Genomic DNA, 16,306 nt, shown 5'->3' on the forward strand with positions numbered 1-16,306 from the left:
CAGGGTCCCATTTAGGGTTTTGTGATGACCACTCTACAAAACACTATGTTCAATCATCTGATTAATCTATCAGTAATTTTAATGTGTGTAAATGCCACATTAAAAAAAAAAGTCATTAATTAATTATCTGAAAAATTTCTATTATATTATTGTATATTTAGGAATAAAATGAATCATTTTGGTGATCTTAAAAAAATCTAAAATGGGCAAAACATTTTCTCTGATTTAGTGGCAACAAGGGAAAAAACAGTATATATATCATTAGTATCATGGTTCAATTTGTATAATCTCGTAAAACCAGACTCACCTTTGCTTCAATAGACTTGGATTCTGCATTTTGGAATAAAAATTTGATCTTGCTCTTTCCGTCGTCAGATGATCCTTTTAGCTGGGAGAACTTGTATCTCCACAGTACTGCCTGAAATGACAAGAAAAAGAAAACTAAATCTCCATATTCGCTGCAATTCAACTACAGTATTTCTTCTCTAGTCACTTTATTCATAAATTATAAATGATAAAATCCTCAAGGAGCTGATTGGAAATGAGGCACATCAGCAGATTAGTCAAGCATGATCCATTGTGAGAGATGAATGTGCCGTTGCTGCCGGTAGAAAAAAAAAAGTGAGAAGTCGCAGCACAATTTAATATGAAGTAGCGCTTCGGTGACTCAATTAGTGCTAAAATCAGTAAACAAAAGCTTCCCAGTGAGTCAGTTTTCAGACTCCTCAGGTGGACAGTGAGCTGTGCTTTCCACTTGACTATGTCACAGTGTGCGCACGCTGTTGGACAGTGAAAACTGCTCCTGGGACTGTAGGAACAACTGTAACAGTTTGGTTAAATGTGGTATGAGAAATGATGCTATAACGCGACATGTGCATTAGATGCTTTTTTTAATACAGTCTTTCTTGTAAAAATCTACAGCGGGTAACAACCAAGCATAATCAGAGTGCAGCAGAAGTGTCACCTCATCTATTTTGCCTTTGAAATTCATTCATGCTAATCTTGTCAGAGGTAATGATAGAGCATTATCTTGTCCTCAATGCCAATCACAGCAACTTTATCAGGAAGATTTAGAAGGTGACGTTCTAAAAGGCCAGACATCTGCAGCGCTCAACTTATTGCAGCAGTGGAAGTATAACTTTTCATTATCTTTATTTTATGCTACAGACAATTTTTTTTTTTTAAAGTCTATTAGCTGCTATTTTTTCATGCATGTAAGAGGAATCTTGAATGCAAGTTCAACATGTTTTCACAGGATTCTTTTTAATATTCTTGCTTATATGTACAGTTCTTCAATCATGTAATGACACGCGTGCTTCAGCTAGGATATTGCATGGCAACAAACCATCTTTTAATTAACCTGGCACATCAGTAGCGTTACCATAATCTTTCTTGCAAACAAGGAAGGGACCACAAGAGAGAGCTGGATATGCTGTTCTTCTGAATTTACATTATGTGCTGAAACACGAGTGGGTTGTCCTTTTTTAAAAAAAAATTAAATAAAAAAGCTTGTCATCATTTGTGAACATATGTTGTGATACAGTAGCTGACAGTTAAAATGCCTGAATCCAAACCTTGATTAATTGGCAAAGTAGGTGTGTATTTATTATGACTGATACAAGTATATACAAGCATTTATATTTTTGATTCATTTTTGGTTTCCATGTTATGCTATCAGAAATTAGTATTTTATTAGCATACATTGAAGTCACATGTATTTATTTAATTTTCTTTGGTTTTATGTGTGCATTAAGACGACATTGGTAAGTTTCTATGAAAAAGTGCCTAGATAAGAAAATACCTGGTTGTTGTATATGAAACCTGGCATGATTCTGGGTTATTGATACTTGTTGATAACAAACTGGTTTCATCCTGACGATGGCTAGCAGTAATGAATCTAAGTCTTCATGGAACAAAAATAAATAGATAACATAGTGTATATATAGACAACAGATCATATTTTTACTTTCTGAAAACTTTATGAATTTTCCTGAAGATTCCTAGTTTAAAAATACCAGGATAAGAAAAGAAAATAATAAATTTCATCACCTGTAGCAGTCGCCCCAGTGCTATATTTATGTATCTGTCAATAATGGATTGCTTAGCAGGAAATTATCTTCAGTACAGCATCACTTTTTAATAACAACAGTAGAGCACTCATATTATATTTAAATATTTTTTAAACTAGTTTTAGATCAAGTGAAAGAAGGGCAGACTTTCCCACACAGCACATTTCATTTTCATTTTCAATGCTAACTAAAAGCCACTTCCCCACTGTTTTTGATATTACCCTCTTCAAGACCCCTGTAGTGACACAGCTTTTCTCTATTAAATGGACAAGTGGCACAATTTTTTAAGGTTTCCAAAAGTGAGAAATTCATTCTAAAATAGAGCCCACTTTTTGCAAAGTCTTACTTGTGTGGCAGCAGAGATTTAAAGCTTCACCATGAAAACTACAATGTTTTTCTTTAGGTAGAAGCAGAAATCTATTTATTTCTCACAAATATCTGTACTGGTGATTTTAAAAACAACACTCAGGGTTTCTGGGCTCTGCTCTGGTGTTTGAAAAAAGTTTTAGTATAATGTTAACATCTGAAGTGGGAGGGAGGCAGGTATTGAGGCTGTACTGAGGACAATGTTAAACAGCACACTGTTTTTCATCCTTCAGTCATAGGCTTCACTTGAGCCACTGTAATACTGACTGCTACAGGAGACCCTTCCTACCCATAGCCACCAACATCTACAACTCTTTGAAGAAGATTGTGTAATATGAGTTATAACAGCATTTCATTTTTGCTCTGCGATTAATAAAATATTTGCAATTGAAACTCATCTTCTGTGCACTTCCGGTAATCTTGCAAAAAGAAGAAATATAAAAAACCAAAACCAAACAATTCAGTCAAAACAGACATTTGAGAATAATGAGCAGAATAACATATCAAAAAGTAAAGAGAGTCAAGGTTTTGAAAATCTAAATTTACAAATAATTAGAAAAAAAATCTCCTGAATAAGTATCCTGTCTCAAAATTCATTATGGCAGCATATAGTAGAAGACCTTATGATAACCAGGATTAAAACAGTCATTCTGCACTTTTCATGGTTTATCTAATCACATCACTGACTCGTGTTTAAACTTCTGTTGCTGAACGCGATGCATATTGAATGCATATAATGTAGAGTATTTCACCAGATACTACAACTACAAATAGATAGCCTTGTCACGGAGGAACAGAAAGTTATATTGTTTCTTTACTCAGGATTTAAACCTGCTCGCTTTTGATCTGAGACAAAAGAAAATGGACGTAATGTCACACGAGTTTAATTGAATGGACTTGACATTTCTCGCTTTCCTCTTGTTTGGTATAAAATTCTCCAGTTGGTCTGCAAATTTTAAGACACAATTTAAACAATGGTAAAATAATCTTTCATTGTTTTATTCGGTTTTACTGTGTCACAAAGCTTGGCATCAGAAGGCCCAAAAAGCATAAATCATATGAGATGATGCCTCAGAGACATGTTAAGTTTTAAATCAAAGCCATAAAATCGAATAATAATTAAGTAGATTACAAACACAGAATACTGAAGGAAAAAGACACAACTGCAATCTTCACCCCGCACTTTGATGTGCTTGGCTGATCACCGGCTTGGCAGGCTCTGCTTCCCCAGGGAAAAGAACACACATTTGATTGGCAGAAACAAATTCATTACTGCGTGAGATCACATTCACCTTAGAATCTATCTGTCTTTACAGGCTCCAAGCTATTCATTTGAACCCAACACAAAGACTAAGATCAGTCAGCATCCTATAGTAGCAGCTAGTTGCGAGCTGAATCAACAATGTTAGTTTGTATTTGCAGAGTGCAGGGTCCTCAAATTTAATTTATGTACTCTCAAGATCTGGAAAAACACAAGAAAAGAAGATAAACATCCATGAATGAGGAGAAGCAGGAACCCTGTGTGGTTATCCCCGACTCCCCTGGTCAGCTCAGGTTCTACTATTAGTTTGACACACTTCACGTTTTCCAAAAGGTGCAATAAATCAAGGGTATACCTTGGTTAAACATTTAACTAGGTGAAACCAGAAATTTACAAACAAAAATTGTCATGTTGGAAGTTAATTCAGAGTAAAAAATGATTTGTATTTGTTAAAATGACTGAAAAGATCTCAGAATAGTATTTATAAAAATCTTTAAAATTAGAATTTTACATACTGTCATTATCCTGGCTTGTTTGTGTGTTGTGCTTCCTGTTTAGGATCCTCCCTGTATTCCTACATCTTAAATCTTGCCATTTCAGTTTTCTCTATGTTCGTTCTTTTCTGGCTGTATTTTCATTTGTACATTTAGATTGAGGCTCCTTAAATGAGTGTTTCTTATTGTTAACTGTTTATGATAGTTTCAGAGGTTTTCCCCTTAAGTTTTATGGTCTCCCATTTCTCCTGCTCTTTTTATCTTCCTCCCTCAGCGTGCCAGCTTGCTTCCCAGCACAGCTGTTCTCAATCACCTCGTTCTCCTCTGCGTGCTTTCTCCCTCAGCTGTTCTCATTTCCATCTGATTAGGCTTTTAGGTTGCATTGTCATTTCTACCTTTGCCTCAGTAGCTTCCCATCCTCGTTGTTTTGCCGTTGCTTTCCATTGTTTGGGGTTGCTCATCTGTGGCATGTATCTGGTTCCCTGCAGACCCTTTTTTTAATTGCCATGCATATTATGACTATGCCCAGTTTTTGTCTGCAATTTTGTCCAGCCTCTACAACACCAAGCATACTACATTTCCTCAGCATTTTGTAGCATTGCCTTTGAACTACATGGCTTGGGTCAAATGTTTTGGATTTTTCTTCCACAAGCTTCTCACAACAGTGTGCTGGAGTTCTGGCTCGTTCCTCCAAACAGAACCAGCGGAACTGAATCAGCCTCTCTCATACTCATCTTTTCAGATCTGTCTACAAATTCTCAGCAGGACTAAAATTAGGGATTTGTGGTGGCCATGCCAAGACATTTTAAGCTACAGAGGACGGTGTGTGCCCCAGTGTTCTCTTGTGTCTAAAGAGTCTGCAGTGTCCAAATGGAAGATGAGAAGAAAACAAAATCGCAATCACAACAAATGCAATCTGTGATGCCTACCACAGGAAAAATTATATTTATCATAAAATTGTACCTGGATTTCATTTTATGTTTACTAATCACATGAGAATTGACGCTTGACAATGATACCAAAAGTAGCCATGTCAATATTAGAACAAAACCTTCCATTGGCAACATTGTATGCTACTTCAAAGTAGAAAAGTCGAGTCAGAAAAGATACTTAACAAGAAATTTACTATCCTGCTAATATTCTGGTTAGGGAACATTTTATTCTGATACTAATGTGGATGTATCTACTCCTAAGACAATGCACTACAATAAATTTTGAAGAGCTCCAGGAGTACAACTAATTAGATGCAGTCTAAGGACCCCCCCAGGTCCCCATCACATTTACTATCTATGGGTCTCACCAGAGGAAAGCAGAACCACAGAAGGGCCACCCTGAATTCAAGGATCTACTGCTCTCATCTCACTGCCAGACACCCCCAGATTCCCCAGTCTGTCAAAATGGTTTAGGCAACCTGATGCTATATTGCACTATTTTAGCAGGGAGGTTATTACTTTCCATAGTAAGCACTGATTCTTTTTATTTTTTTAAAGAGAAAAGCTGTCAAGGATTTGTTAAAGTAGCCTAACACTGATTGAATCATTTTTTTTATGTCAGTGTTCTCATGTTGAGCACCATGTAGATTTTAGCAATGCAGTTTTTTCATCTGTACAACATTTAAAATGTACTAAGAGGGAGATACAGTCATCATCTACCTTACTATTTACATCTTACTATTACCAGATGGGAATCGTTTTGTCTTCAGAACTGCCTTAATTCTCAAGGGCATAGATTCAACAAGGTGTCTTATAACATTTCTGAGATTTTGCTCTATGTTGACATGTTGGCATCATACAGATGCTATAGATTTACGACGCAAATCTCCTTTCCCACCACTCTCCAAAGGCGCCCTACTGGGTTGAGATCTGGTTACCGTGAAGGCCATTGGAGTACATTACACTTACTGTCATGTTCAAGGATCTATATCTATAGGGAGTCCCTGACTCCTGTAAGCATGTTATCAGGAGCTAGATGTGAGTTTATTGAAGACCAACTCTATGTGTTGGGTCAGGGATATGTGGGAATAAATGATAAATCCATAAATTGTGTCAGTGCGTTGTTTGAACAAAGTATTTCTTAGTCAACCAGTTAGAGCAGAATTTTGAGAAAGTCTGCTGAAACTCCAGCTTGAGTAAAATAAATTAAAAAAAATAAATAAAATACTTGTTATCTTGCCTAACTTTGAAGCAATAAAGAACTTTATATTGACTTTGTATCCAACTGGAAGTCGGTATTGTCTGAATAATAATGCCACAGTTTAACACATAACTGCATTGTGCTGTTTGAGTTTACATATTTTATGTCCTAATATATGCAACACATTACTCAGTAGTAAGTACCATATTCATGCATTGATTCATCCGCCCACTCGCTGTGTGTTCCTCTTTGAAAGGTCAGAGATGAGCTTACTTGATTCTCATGTGTGTGAGCACAGAAGAGAACCGCAGCCATGAGAGGAAAAAGTCCAAACAAAAGCACTGGCAGAGAGATGGTGGTGGAGATTAACCATTAATATTTCATCCAGTGTTTTCTTTGCTTTGTATGTTGTCCATGTGGAAACGGTACTGCAGAGATGGAATAAGATCTGACTGTATTTTGAACCCGCAGATTACAGATCGGTTTGTCAAACGGTTACATTTTGGTTGGTTTCTGTCAGAAAGCAGCATGCTTGTCAAATTTGCCAAAAGCAGTTTTTAATTATGGAATAATCCCACTCACATTGTCTGCTACTGCAGTTTACATATGGATTGTGCTTGGTGAATTTCTCTCTATAAACAATACTCTGGCAACATTATTGTCATGCTTGGGGGACATTGTTGCCGCGTTCTGCTGGAATCGGGGCCAAAATCTTAGAGAACAATATGGCAGTGCTTGTGTCCCTCTCATCAACATAATGTGCACCAGTGGAGTAGTATGCGTGCCTGTGAGACTTGGGGAAAGGCCAAAACGAACTGTACGCTGCAGTAAGAGGTTTTAGCTGGGAGGGGTTCAGCAGTCAAAACAAATGAACTCACAACTCCTAAAATGCACAGTGAGCAGAATAAGTTAGCAGCAGCACAAAAAAAAAAGAAGTCAGCTGAGGCGTCATGATTTGTTCCATCCAACTGTATGCAACACGCGCTGAGGAGAGCGTTCCTCCATATTTGAATGGATAACAGAGGATTCCCCTGCCCTGGCAGCCCTGGCATAGAAGTTGGCCAACTGTATGACTGGATACTCACCGCTCAGAAGAAGCAGAATCTAAAAATTCAGCCCTTTTGTTTTTTTTTTTTTTGTTTTTTTTTTACCGATCAGCGAACACCATCTACGTAAGCTCTACTGGGTCGTGTTGAAATTAACAATCACCAGTGTGGAACATTTTGCTGTGAAAAGACAACTTAGTTATTTTCAATATCTCAGAGGTTTCTGCTAAATTAGGAAATATTTGCTTTCTTTTGAAAAAGGTCCAATAGCTCTATATGTAATACAGAGACTTGTTTGTATGTTATGCTCACCACATGCAAACCATGCCAATAATGCTTATTGTTAGGAGAAGATGTTAAGACAGTTTAGAATGTAAACTCTGACCATTTTGTCTTTGTCTAAAAAACTTTGTAAACTTCTGTTGAAACGCAGAGCTGTGTAACACTGACTGCTCCCCATGCATGACGTTTCCGCCGGTCCTAATTCATCACAATAGAATGCTTGAAGGTCATTAATAGATTATTATTATTTTTTTTAAAGATCTAAAACATAACAGCAAATCACAGCTTACTTGCATAAGACATGTTATTTTCTAGTCTTGTAGACAAAAATGTAAGTGTGCACACCTTTTTCATTCTGAGGTGTGCACAAAAGAATTATATATGGTATAATCCGTCTTGTAAATTATATATACTTAAATACTTTTCACAGTGAAAGCTCTCTGTCATGCCCTCAATAAATTATTTTACTACAAACATTTTAATGTGAAGAATTTTCAGTTTGTGCAAAAACTAGACAGCAAAAGTTTGTAGAACTGCAATAAATAGCTAATATCGGCATCAGCAGGTCAGAACTTGACAAAACTATTGATATGAAAAATGTATAGATAAATCCAACTTTGCAAGGCTGAGAAATGAACTGATAAATGGAGACCCTGAAGAATTTAGAGAGGATTGTCATGAACTTGCCTTTGAAGCAGCATCGAAGCACACAAATCCCATGCTGAAGTCAACTGTAAGTCCCATGAGGTGGCTCTCCATTATGCAAGCATATGTTTTACACTGCAGAACAGCAAGAGACGATGTTACAACAGTTACAGATATCTCGAGAGTATTATCAGTTTTTTTTGTGCTAAAGCAACTGTGCTGAAACAGCCTGAGGCTGTTTTAAATAAAAAAACAGACCTGTATCCGCTCCACCTCCAGAAACGTGGCCATCTGAAAAGCCTTTTCCCATATCAGCAGTTCACACTCCAGCTCTACGCTGAAGAACATGTCCTCCCCACTCTCTGTCTGAACACTGAAGCAGTGTCTCCTTTTGTCCAAAAGGTCACTGTCCTAAGATAACACAGAGCACGCTGACAGATAAGGCAACAGCAGCACAGTTCCCTGACAGGCGTTACTAACTTTAATAATCATAATCTAATGTGTCGCCTCACAGCTTTCTATAAACTAAATTGCAATTTAAGGTCAGCCTACAGATAATTGCATTTGTGAATCTATATCTAGCTATTCAAAATCCGTTTCTAGATAATGAGTGGCAGATAAATTTTCACCATCAAATTCAAAGTGACCTGAAACCTGCATAGAATAATAACTACAAGCCTCGAGTCTGTCTGTGGAACAGCAAGAAGAATACATGCAAATGTACTGTATAAGTGAGTCATATGAGAGCATCCCTCAGATTCACTTCTGCTGCTTAATATTCTCCTGGTGTACCCTGTTTGAGATCCGCTGCTCTAAATGCTTGGGGAATTGAGTAAAAAGACAAAAAAAAAAAAAAAGGGACTGTGATACCTTTAAAATTTTGCACATTATTTCATACACGGTAAAGCTTTTCTCTGCTCTGGTCCAGTCCCACGTCGTCACCTGAAAACAGCACATGAATGTTGTGTTTGATTTAAGAAATGTCTCAATGGAGAGGAATAAAAAAAAGATCAGGAACTGTGCCTAAGAGGAAACATAGCATGTTTTTTTTTTTTTTTTTTTTCAACAGGGAATTCCTTGGAAATACTTTTTATATACAGAAAAAAAATATTTAATATTTAGAGAACAATGCACAGTGCTTTTGCTAGTAACATGTCAAATCCAAAGGACTGGAACATTACAGTATTTCCTTGCTGATTGATTGATGTACCCAGTAACTTGCAAATAGAATTTTTCCCATTTTCAATGTAGTTGATTGAGATTTTGTGATACAAGTAATGCATTTTTGTGAAGCAGAAGGAAAATTATACTAATCTTAAATCTAGTCATATTTCCACAGGGAGAGCCTGTGAAGAGCAATTTTCAAGTCTTGCCACAGACTCTCAGTTGGATTCAGTTGGCTCCTGCTGTGTTGGATGGAAAACCTCTAACGTCTCAAACTTCTAAGAGGTTTACTCGCAGGGTTGCCCTGTATGTTGCTCCTTCCATCTTCCTATCAACTCTGATCAGCTTCCCTGTCTCGCTGAAGATAGCTCTCCAAAAGCACATTTCATTGTAGGTTCAGGGTGATGTGGCATGTTGGTTATTCACCACATAGTATTTTGAATGTAGACCATATAGCACATGGTTCATTTATGATGATGTCTGACAAGAAACCTTGTTCTATGTCTCAGCTGAGTTCTCTACATGGGTTGGGGAACATTGTTAATGGGACATCGTAAGGCTTTCTTTCAATAATAGCTTACTTTTTTTTTTTCAAAAATAACTGCACTATTAATAGGAGCAATGGGTTTCTGTTGCTTCTTCAGAGTTACCAAGGCCTTTTTTACATGCATACAAGTAGAGTGTGTATAAGACTTCTTGAAGCAGTTGGTTGAAGTGGATTTTATGGGATTTAAGGATGTCACTCTAAAGGGGGTCAGAATCGACTCTATGCTTTTCAGACTTGCATTTTCCATCCAGTTCACCAGTATGTGCATCCCAATAAAATTCATGGTTGTAACGTGACAAAACTCGAAAAGGTCAACGGGGTAAAAATGCTTTTCAAACCCACTGTAGCCTTTCGAATTCCAGTTACATCCTCCCACATGCAGGAAGCCATAAATCCCAGATAGCTAGTTTGGATTAATAACAAAACATGTCCTGACTTTTGAACATGCAGGCTCTCATGTTCCCTCATCCACTCACATTAGCATATTCCATTTATATCAGCACAATCACCATCAGCAGGCAATTTCAGTTATCTATCAATCTCTTGCCATCAACAGGCCCATTGACAGCTTATCCCACTCGTCATAATAACCCAAATAGCTGGCAGAATGTAAACACATTAAATGATCATCATCAATCAAGACAAAGATCAATGCACCACAAATGATTATAAGTGAGCTGCTTCCTGTTTCTTAAATAGGGAAGCATTTTTTCCCCCCTTTCCTCAACAGTAGATTAGCATTAAATGAAAATGAAATACCCCCCCCCCCCTGGCTTCAGGAGCAGAAAGCATCAATCCAAAACAGGAGTTTGATCTGATGAAATAGAAATCAAACACAAGAGAATGCTTACGGGAGGAGCTGTGAACTTGAAGAGTGAGGAACCCCTCAGAGCGAGGAACTTTGGTGAGTACATCCTGTCCTGAACAGAGTCCTGCTCCTTCTCGTCGACCCAGCCCATGTAGATAATCTGTGCAATAAAGCAAACAGCATTGTATACTGACTGTCATGACACTTTCATAAACATGACATAACACCTGTCATGAACATGAATAAGTCTTCATGAATATTTATGACTGTTGTCATAAAGCGTCATTCGGTAAATTATGACACTTTTAATACAAAGTTGACATTATTCAAAATATATTTGTTATGACAACTTGACATTAACCAAGAAATCATTACTGTTTAAACTTTACCTTTAATATCATAAAGTTACCTGATTTTTAAAGTGCAATCAGTAATACTTTTATAACAAATTTATACCAGTAATGATTTTTTGGTTAATGTCAAGTTGTCATAACAAAGACATTTTGAATAATGTCAACTTTGTATTAAAAGTGTCATAATTTACTGAATGACGCTTTATGACAACAGTCATAAATATTCATGAAGGCTTATTCATGTTCATGACAGGCGTTATGACATGTTAATGACAGTGTCATGTCAGTCTTATTCACCCCCCTTCAAATAAAGTGTTACCAAGATGATATAACTATGTTCACCAAATAATCACAAGAACATTTCATCCGTGAATATTTTGGTACTAAATCCAGCTTTGCAAAGCTGTGAAGTAAAGTGCCTGGAAAATGAGGGATTTTGCAACTGTAGAGACTATTTTTGTTCTTCCTTTGTCTTTATGAGCCTTTAGAGAAGAGTTTTTGTGTAAAGATTCCAATTTTTACCTCGGAAAACAAAAATCTACCTATATTCTGGCAAGTGCAAATTTTGACACAATCTTCAAACCCCAAACTAACTCAGCAGTGACGGGTTAGTATCTGTACTTTTTCAGAAATTGCACAGAAGACGGACAACTAACTATTTAGTTTGTTTTGGTTTTAGAGAAGACTAAAAAGGGCCCCATTATTCTACACAAATCATGATGAGATTCGCTAAACATCTAAACTTTAAGTGAGAGAACTTAAGATTGGCTCTATAAAAATGTGGAGGACAGTGGGGTGGTAATTTCAATTTCAAAATTCAAGTCGTAAAATTAAGAATATAAATGGAGGAAGAGACCTTTAACATTTTTTTTTACTAAACTGTAACAACAAAAATGCTATTGCTGCAGAGAAATAAATAAGGACACCTCAGCATGACTAGCACAGTCTACGCATTTTAAACATTTGCTTTGTTTAGACCCCAAACATTTCACCTGGTGTGCTCCTCACACCAAATGACAGATTGAACTTTATTATTCTAGATATTATGTTAGGTGATGGTCAATGTTTTAGGCTTCAGCACACATGATTTAAATTATTGGGAGATAAGGAGGCTTTTGCTGAACTGGAATTCTCTGAATCTGGTGTGTTAAAGCAGGGAAACGTCTAAAACATGCAGAATAGTCTTGAGGACCACGGCAATTTAGCACACTGGAAAAAGTCAAATAAAATACAACAACTTTGAGGCCCAACAGGAAGAAAAGTAATTTTAAATACAACCCTTCTGTGTTTTGAATTTGTTGCTACTTTGTACACAATTTATTTAAACACAGTTTTCTTCATATAAATATTTCCCTGACATCTTTACTTCATTAGTATTTACACACTTATTTTCCAGCTTTATTCCGACTGGCAGCATAAAGGTTTTATCACATGTTTTCACGCCTAATTTATGGAACGTTTTCTTCCAAAAATGTGACAAGTTTTCATTTTTGGATACCCCTGACAGTATTTAATGATTTATGTTACGGTGAAAAGAGGCAAACCCCTAATTATCAAACGATATCTCTAGTGTGTCAAAAATCATACATACTTAACAAGTCAGAGTTTGGCTTTATTTATTATTAATGTTTAACTCAGAAGTGCCAAATTTCATACATAGTTAAACAAGAATTTTAGATTCATGCTGAAAATACCAGAACAAATCTTTGTGTGTCAAATCGGGATAAGACAAAACATGTTCTTTTGCTGGTGAAGTTTTAACTTGACATCTTTCAGTTGGAGATCTTATCCTTTCATTTATGTAAAAGTGGGCAGAAAATTCTAAATCGGAGTGTTGCACAAAGAAGGATGAAGTTGTTTTAGGTAAAGTGCATTTAAACAGCTTATTGGTCAGTCTCTGTTAACAGTGCTGTTGTCCCTATTATTTCAAATCAAAATATTGGATAGGGAAATAAGTCTGCATGGTGTACCACGTAACATCCATTTGTCTAAAGTCCGGTAATTGGTAAAAATGTGCTGCATCATCTTGATGGTCCAACTAGAAAGAAAATGCACCAAATCTCTAAGTAAAATTACAATTCTTTATAAGAATAATAAACTCTGGCACGTTTACTGTCCTTTCTCCCTGATGGTACATACATGGGAATAACATAAGCTTTTTTTTTTCCCTGATAGATTTCTTCAGTTTTCGATATTTATTCCACCGAAAGGTTCCAGATCACCCAACAAATTCTAATGTTAGAAAAAAATAAGGCACATACAGTTTCATTTGCTGTATGTTTCATATGCCTAGCCAAGTGTGAAAAAGTCCTGATGATTCCCCGACTCCTGGGGAAAATATTCTGTAGACTGACTACATTAAATTTGGAGGTGATCTCTCTAAGGTTTTTCAGCTTGAAGTTGGTATTTGTTTGAGTTAAAGTCTCCACAACTTGCGAACAGGCTGTCAAAAGTCCCTTCATCCTGTTTGAAACAGACCTGCAAGCTTCTAAACGAGCCTAAATGCTTCCATATCCGGTTCCTCCTCCTCCTCATTAGTAAAAGTATACCCAAGGCTTTCATCTGACAAGTTGACAGAAACATTCTGAGTTTCAGCTTGGAGCTGGAAAAAAAAAATCAAACAAAAAAAAAAAAATCACAAGCTGCTTCTCTGATTTCTTTTTTTGTTTTCACGAAACCAGCTGTGAAATCAAGGGCTGGTTTTATTCACAATAAATTGAAAATGTGTGAGAAAAGTCAACGATTTTTGGCTTTAGCAAAAACAGTTCTCACACAACTATGTCATCCTTATTTCTTCATCTAAAAACATGGGATAGGAAAAAATTTAAACATCTAATTTCCTCTGAAGAGAGGTGAGATTTAAGATTTTCAAAAATACTCAGGTTAGGACATGTCAATATTCTTCAATGGAAGGACAAATCTGTTTTAAATATGAACTATATGTGAAATATCTTTTGAGGTTTCATCAGGTTTAAAATATATATTTTTGTAATAATACAAGGTTAAAATGTTCTCACAGTCATACATACAAATGTTACATACAAATGTGTAGAAGGATGATGATATCTTGGTAAAGGTGTTAAAAAATCGTGAAATATTTTTTTTACTTTTTTTTTAACTAATCTCACACTGAATCTTTTTAGAAAAAAATCCAAACTTTATTTTGAGCCTTTGTACTCATTTGTGGGGGAAAAAAACAACAAAATAATTGTTTTGAATAGAACCACCAATATCAATTGTTGGTCTGAAAACAACAACTCTGGTCTGAAAACCTCTGTAAAAACTTAATACAGAGGCAGGGACCTTTGACTGTTCCTTTCTGCACATTCTCTAAACATCCTTCAGAGTTTGGAGTTCACGTTTATGCTTTTTTTATGCTTTCGCTCAGGCACCTAAAATTCCAGTACATTGTTGCATTTCTTTACTGGTGAAGACAGAAGAGTTTATCGTCTTTCTCAATGTAAAAGTACAAACCAAGAGGAAAGTAACACTGATCTAGGAGAAAACCAGAATAAACTAAGAAACTAACTACTAGGAAATGAAGTTATATAGCAACAGCCCCACCAGACGATAATGAACAGAGGTATGAACTGACAAGAAGATGGCGAGACCTTTTCTTCATTTACAGAACAACAATGTGAAAAGATTTGTGACACTGTGTAATTTCCCATTGTGAATTATTACCTTAAATTTGCATGGCTGCTATTTTTTTTGTTGTTGTTGTAAGGAAGAAGCTGCAGTAAATAAGCAGAAAGCCCTTGATGCTTGCTTGATTTTCTCCATTTAGACTGAAGGTTGACATGATGAGTTAACTGACTGAAAGCACTTAAGTTGTTTTCTGATCATCTCCCAGTGGATGGACTTAAATGATGCAAGCACTTCCCATGTGCTGTAATAGCTGGCAATACAGGCCTGTGTAACTTCTCTGACTTACAGAACGGCTCAGAATTACCTCAATTTTAATGTCGTCTAAAGCACAAACATTAAAGACATGTAAAATAAAGTGTGTTGAATAATTAATAGAAGTGCTCACCTGCTGGTTTACTGGAAAATTCCTGTTAATCTTCTTCACCTGCAAAATTTAACAGGAGCATCAATACCCACTGTAACATTTGTCACAAAAAATTGAAAAAACCCATTGTGCCTCCGTGCAAAGAAAAAAAAGTAAACATTACAGTGGCAACATATTAACCACACATATTGAAGCAGAACTCAATTTATTCAAAGCATGCAAATTTCAAAATGAGATAGATCCAGCCACTTCCACGAGGTCCTGAGGCTCTTCCTTAAAAAAAATCCATTTAAAAACATCAATTCTCTCTCTGGTAATAAAAGCAGAGAGAGCAGTCAGGCTTCAAATTAAAACCCTGTGTTCAGATCACAGGTATCACTCGCAACTAATCCACAGCTACACTATCAATATAACTCTTTGTTAGAAGCAGAGCACCAAATTAAGATGTCCATTCCCAAGTCCATCCTCCTACAGAGACAAGAACAAGCCAGGGGAGTGAGCAATTGTTAAACGATACTAAAGTTTGGGGAGAGAAGAAAGAAAAGCTATGTTTTTACTTCAGCAGAGAAACTGTGAAAGGGGGGAAAAAAGACTGATGTGAGGTGGGTGCGAATATATGGGAACAGTGACAGCAGATTTTCTCAGATTCAGCTCTAGGGTCTTTAGGCTGCAGGTTTGTGAAGCTTTAACTCAAATCAGGAGAGATTTATCGGTTCACTTCTAAGCTTCTAAACTCAAAATCAATAATCCACCTCTTTCTGTTTCTAAAGATATAGACAGGAAACTTCAGCCTCTGCCAGAATGTAAAGAGAAATAAATGTGTGATCAATTCATTTAATCTCTTACTGGTAACAAATTGTGTTGGTTAGAAAATATTATTTAAATGTTCCCGATGATGCTTTTTCTTGAATTTGTCCTTGTTTATGACTTCTTATTATTGAGGATTCACAACATTTAGACCAAGATAGATTTGAAATTAATATTTACTGTACATTTAATTCCATTTTAAGAAACTTCACAAGGAACCATATTTTTAAAAACTGCACCAAAGAATCAAAACCCTGTAAATGACAACACAAGAAGCATAAGAACCATGCTGACTGAGCTAACCAGCTGGTCTTGCATT

At 36.3% G+C, this 16,306-nt stretch overlaps 1 protein-coding gene across 2 annotated transcripts in view; it reads right to left on the reverse strand.

The window, feature by feature from the left end:
• Window positions 1-16,306, reverse strand: part of sntg1 (syntrophin, gamma 1) — a 63,995-nt gene that overhangs the window by 6,251 nt on the left and 41,438 nt on the right. For both annotated transcript variants that reach the window (XM_016669743.1, XM_007548672.2), the window contains exons 13-18: window positions 15,202-15,240; window positions 10,859-10,975; window positions 9,167-9,238; window positions 8,555-8,707; window positions 8,339-8,431; window positions 308-418 (exon numbers count right to left, since the gene is read on the reverse strand). In XM_016669743.1, the coding sequence (XP_016525229.1) occupies window positions 308-418; window positions 8,339-8,431; window positions 8,555-8,707; window positions 9,167-9,238; window positions 10,859-10,975; window positions 15,202-15,240 (585 nt within the window). The remainder of the gene's footprint in view (window positions 1-307; window positions 419-8,338; window positions 8,432-8,554; window positions 8,708-9,166; window positions 9,239-10,858; window positions 10,976-15,201; window positions 15,241-16,306) is intronic.

Source organism: Poecilia formosa, unplaced genomic scaffold (genome assembly GCF_000485575.1).
Source record: "Poecilia formosa unplaced genomic scaffold, Poecilia_formosa-5.1.2 Scaffold27, whole genome shotgun sequence".
Taxonomy (NCBI): domain Eukaryota; kingdom Metazoa; phylum Chordata; class Actinopteri; order Cyprinodontiformes; family Poeciliidae; genus Poecilia; species Poecilia formosa.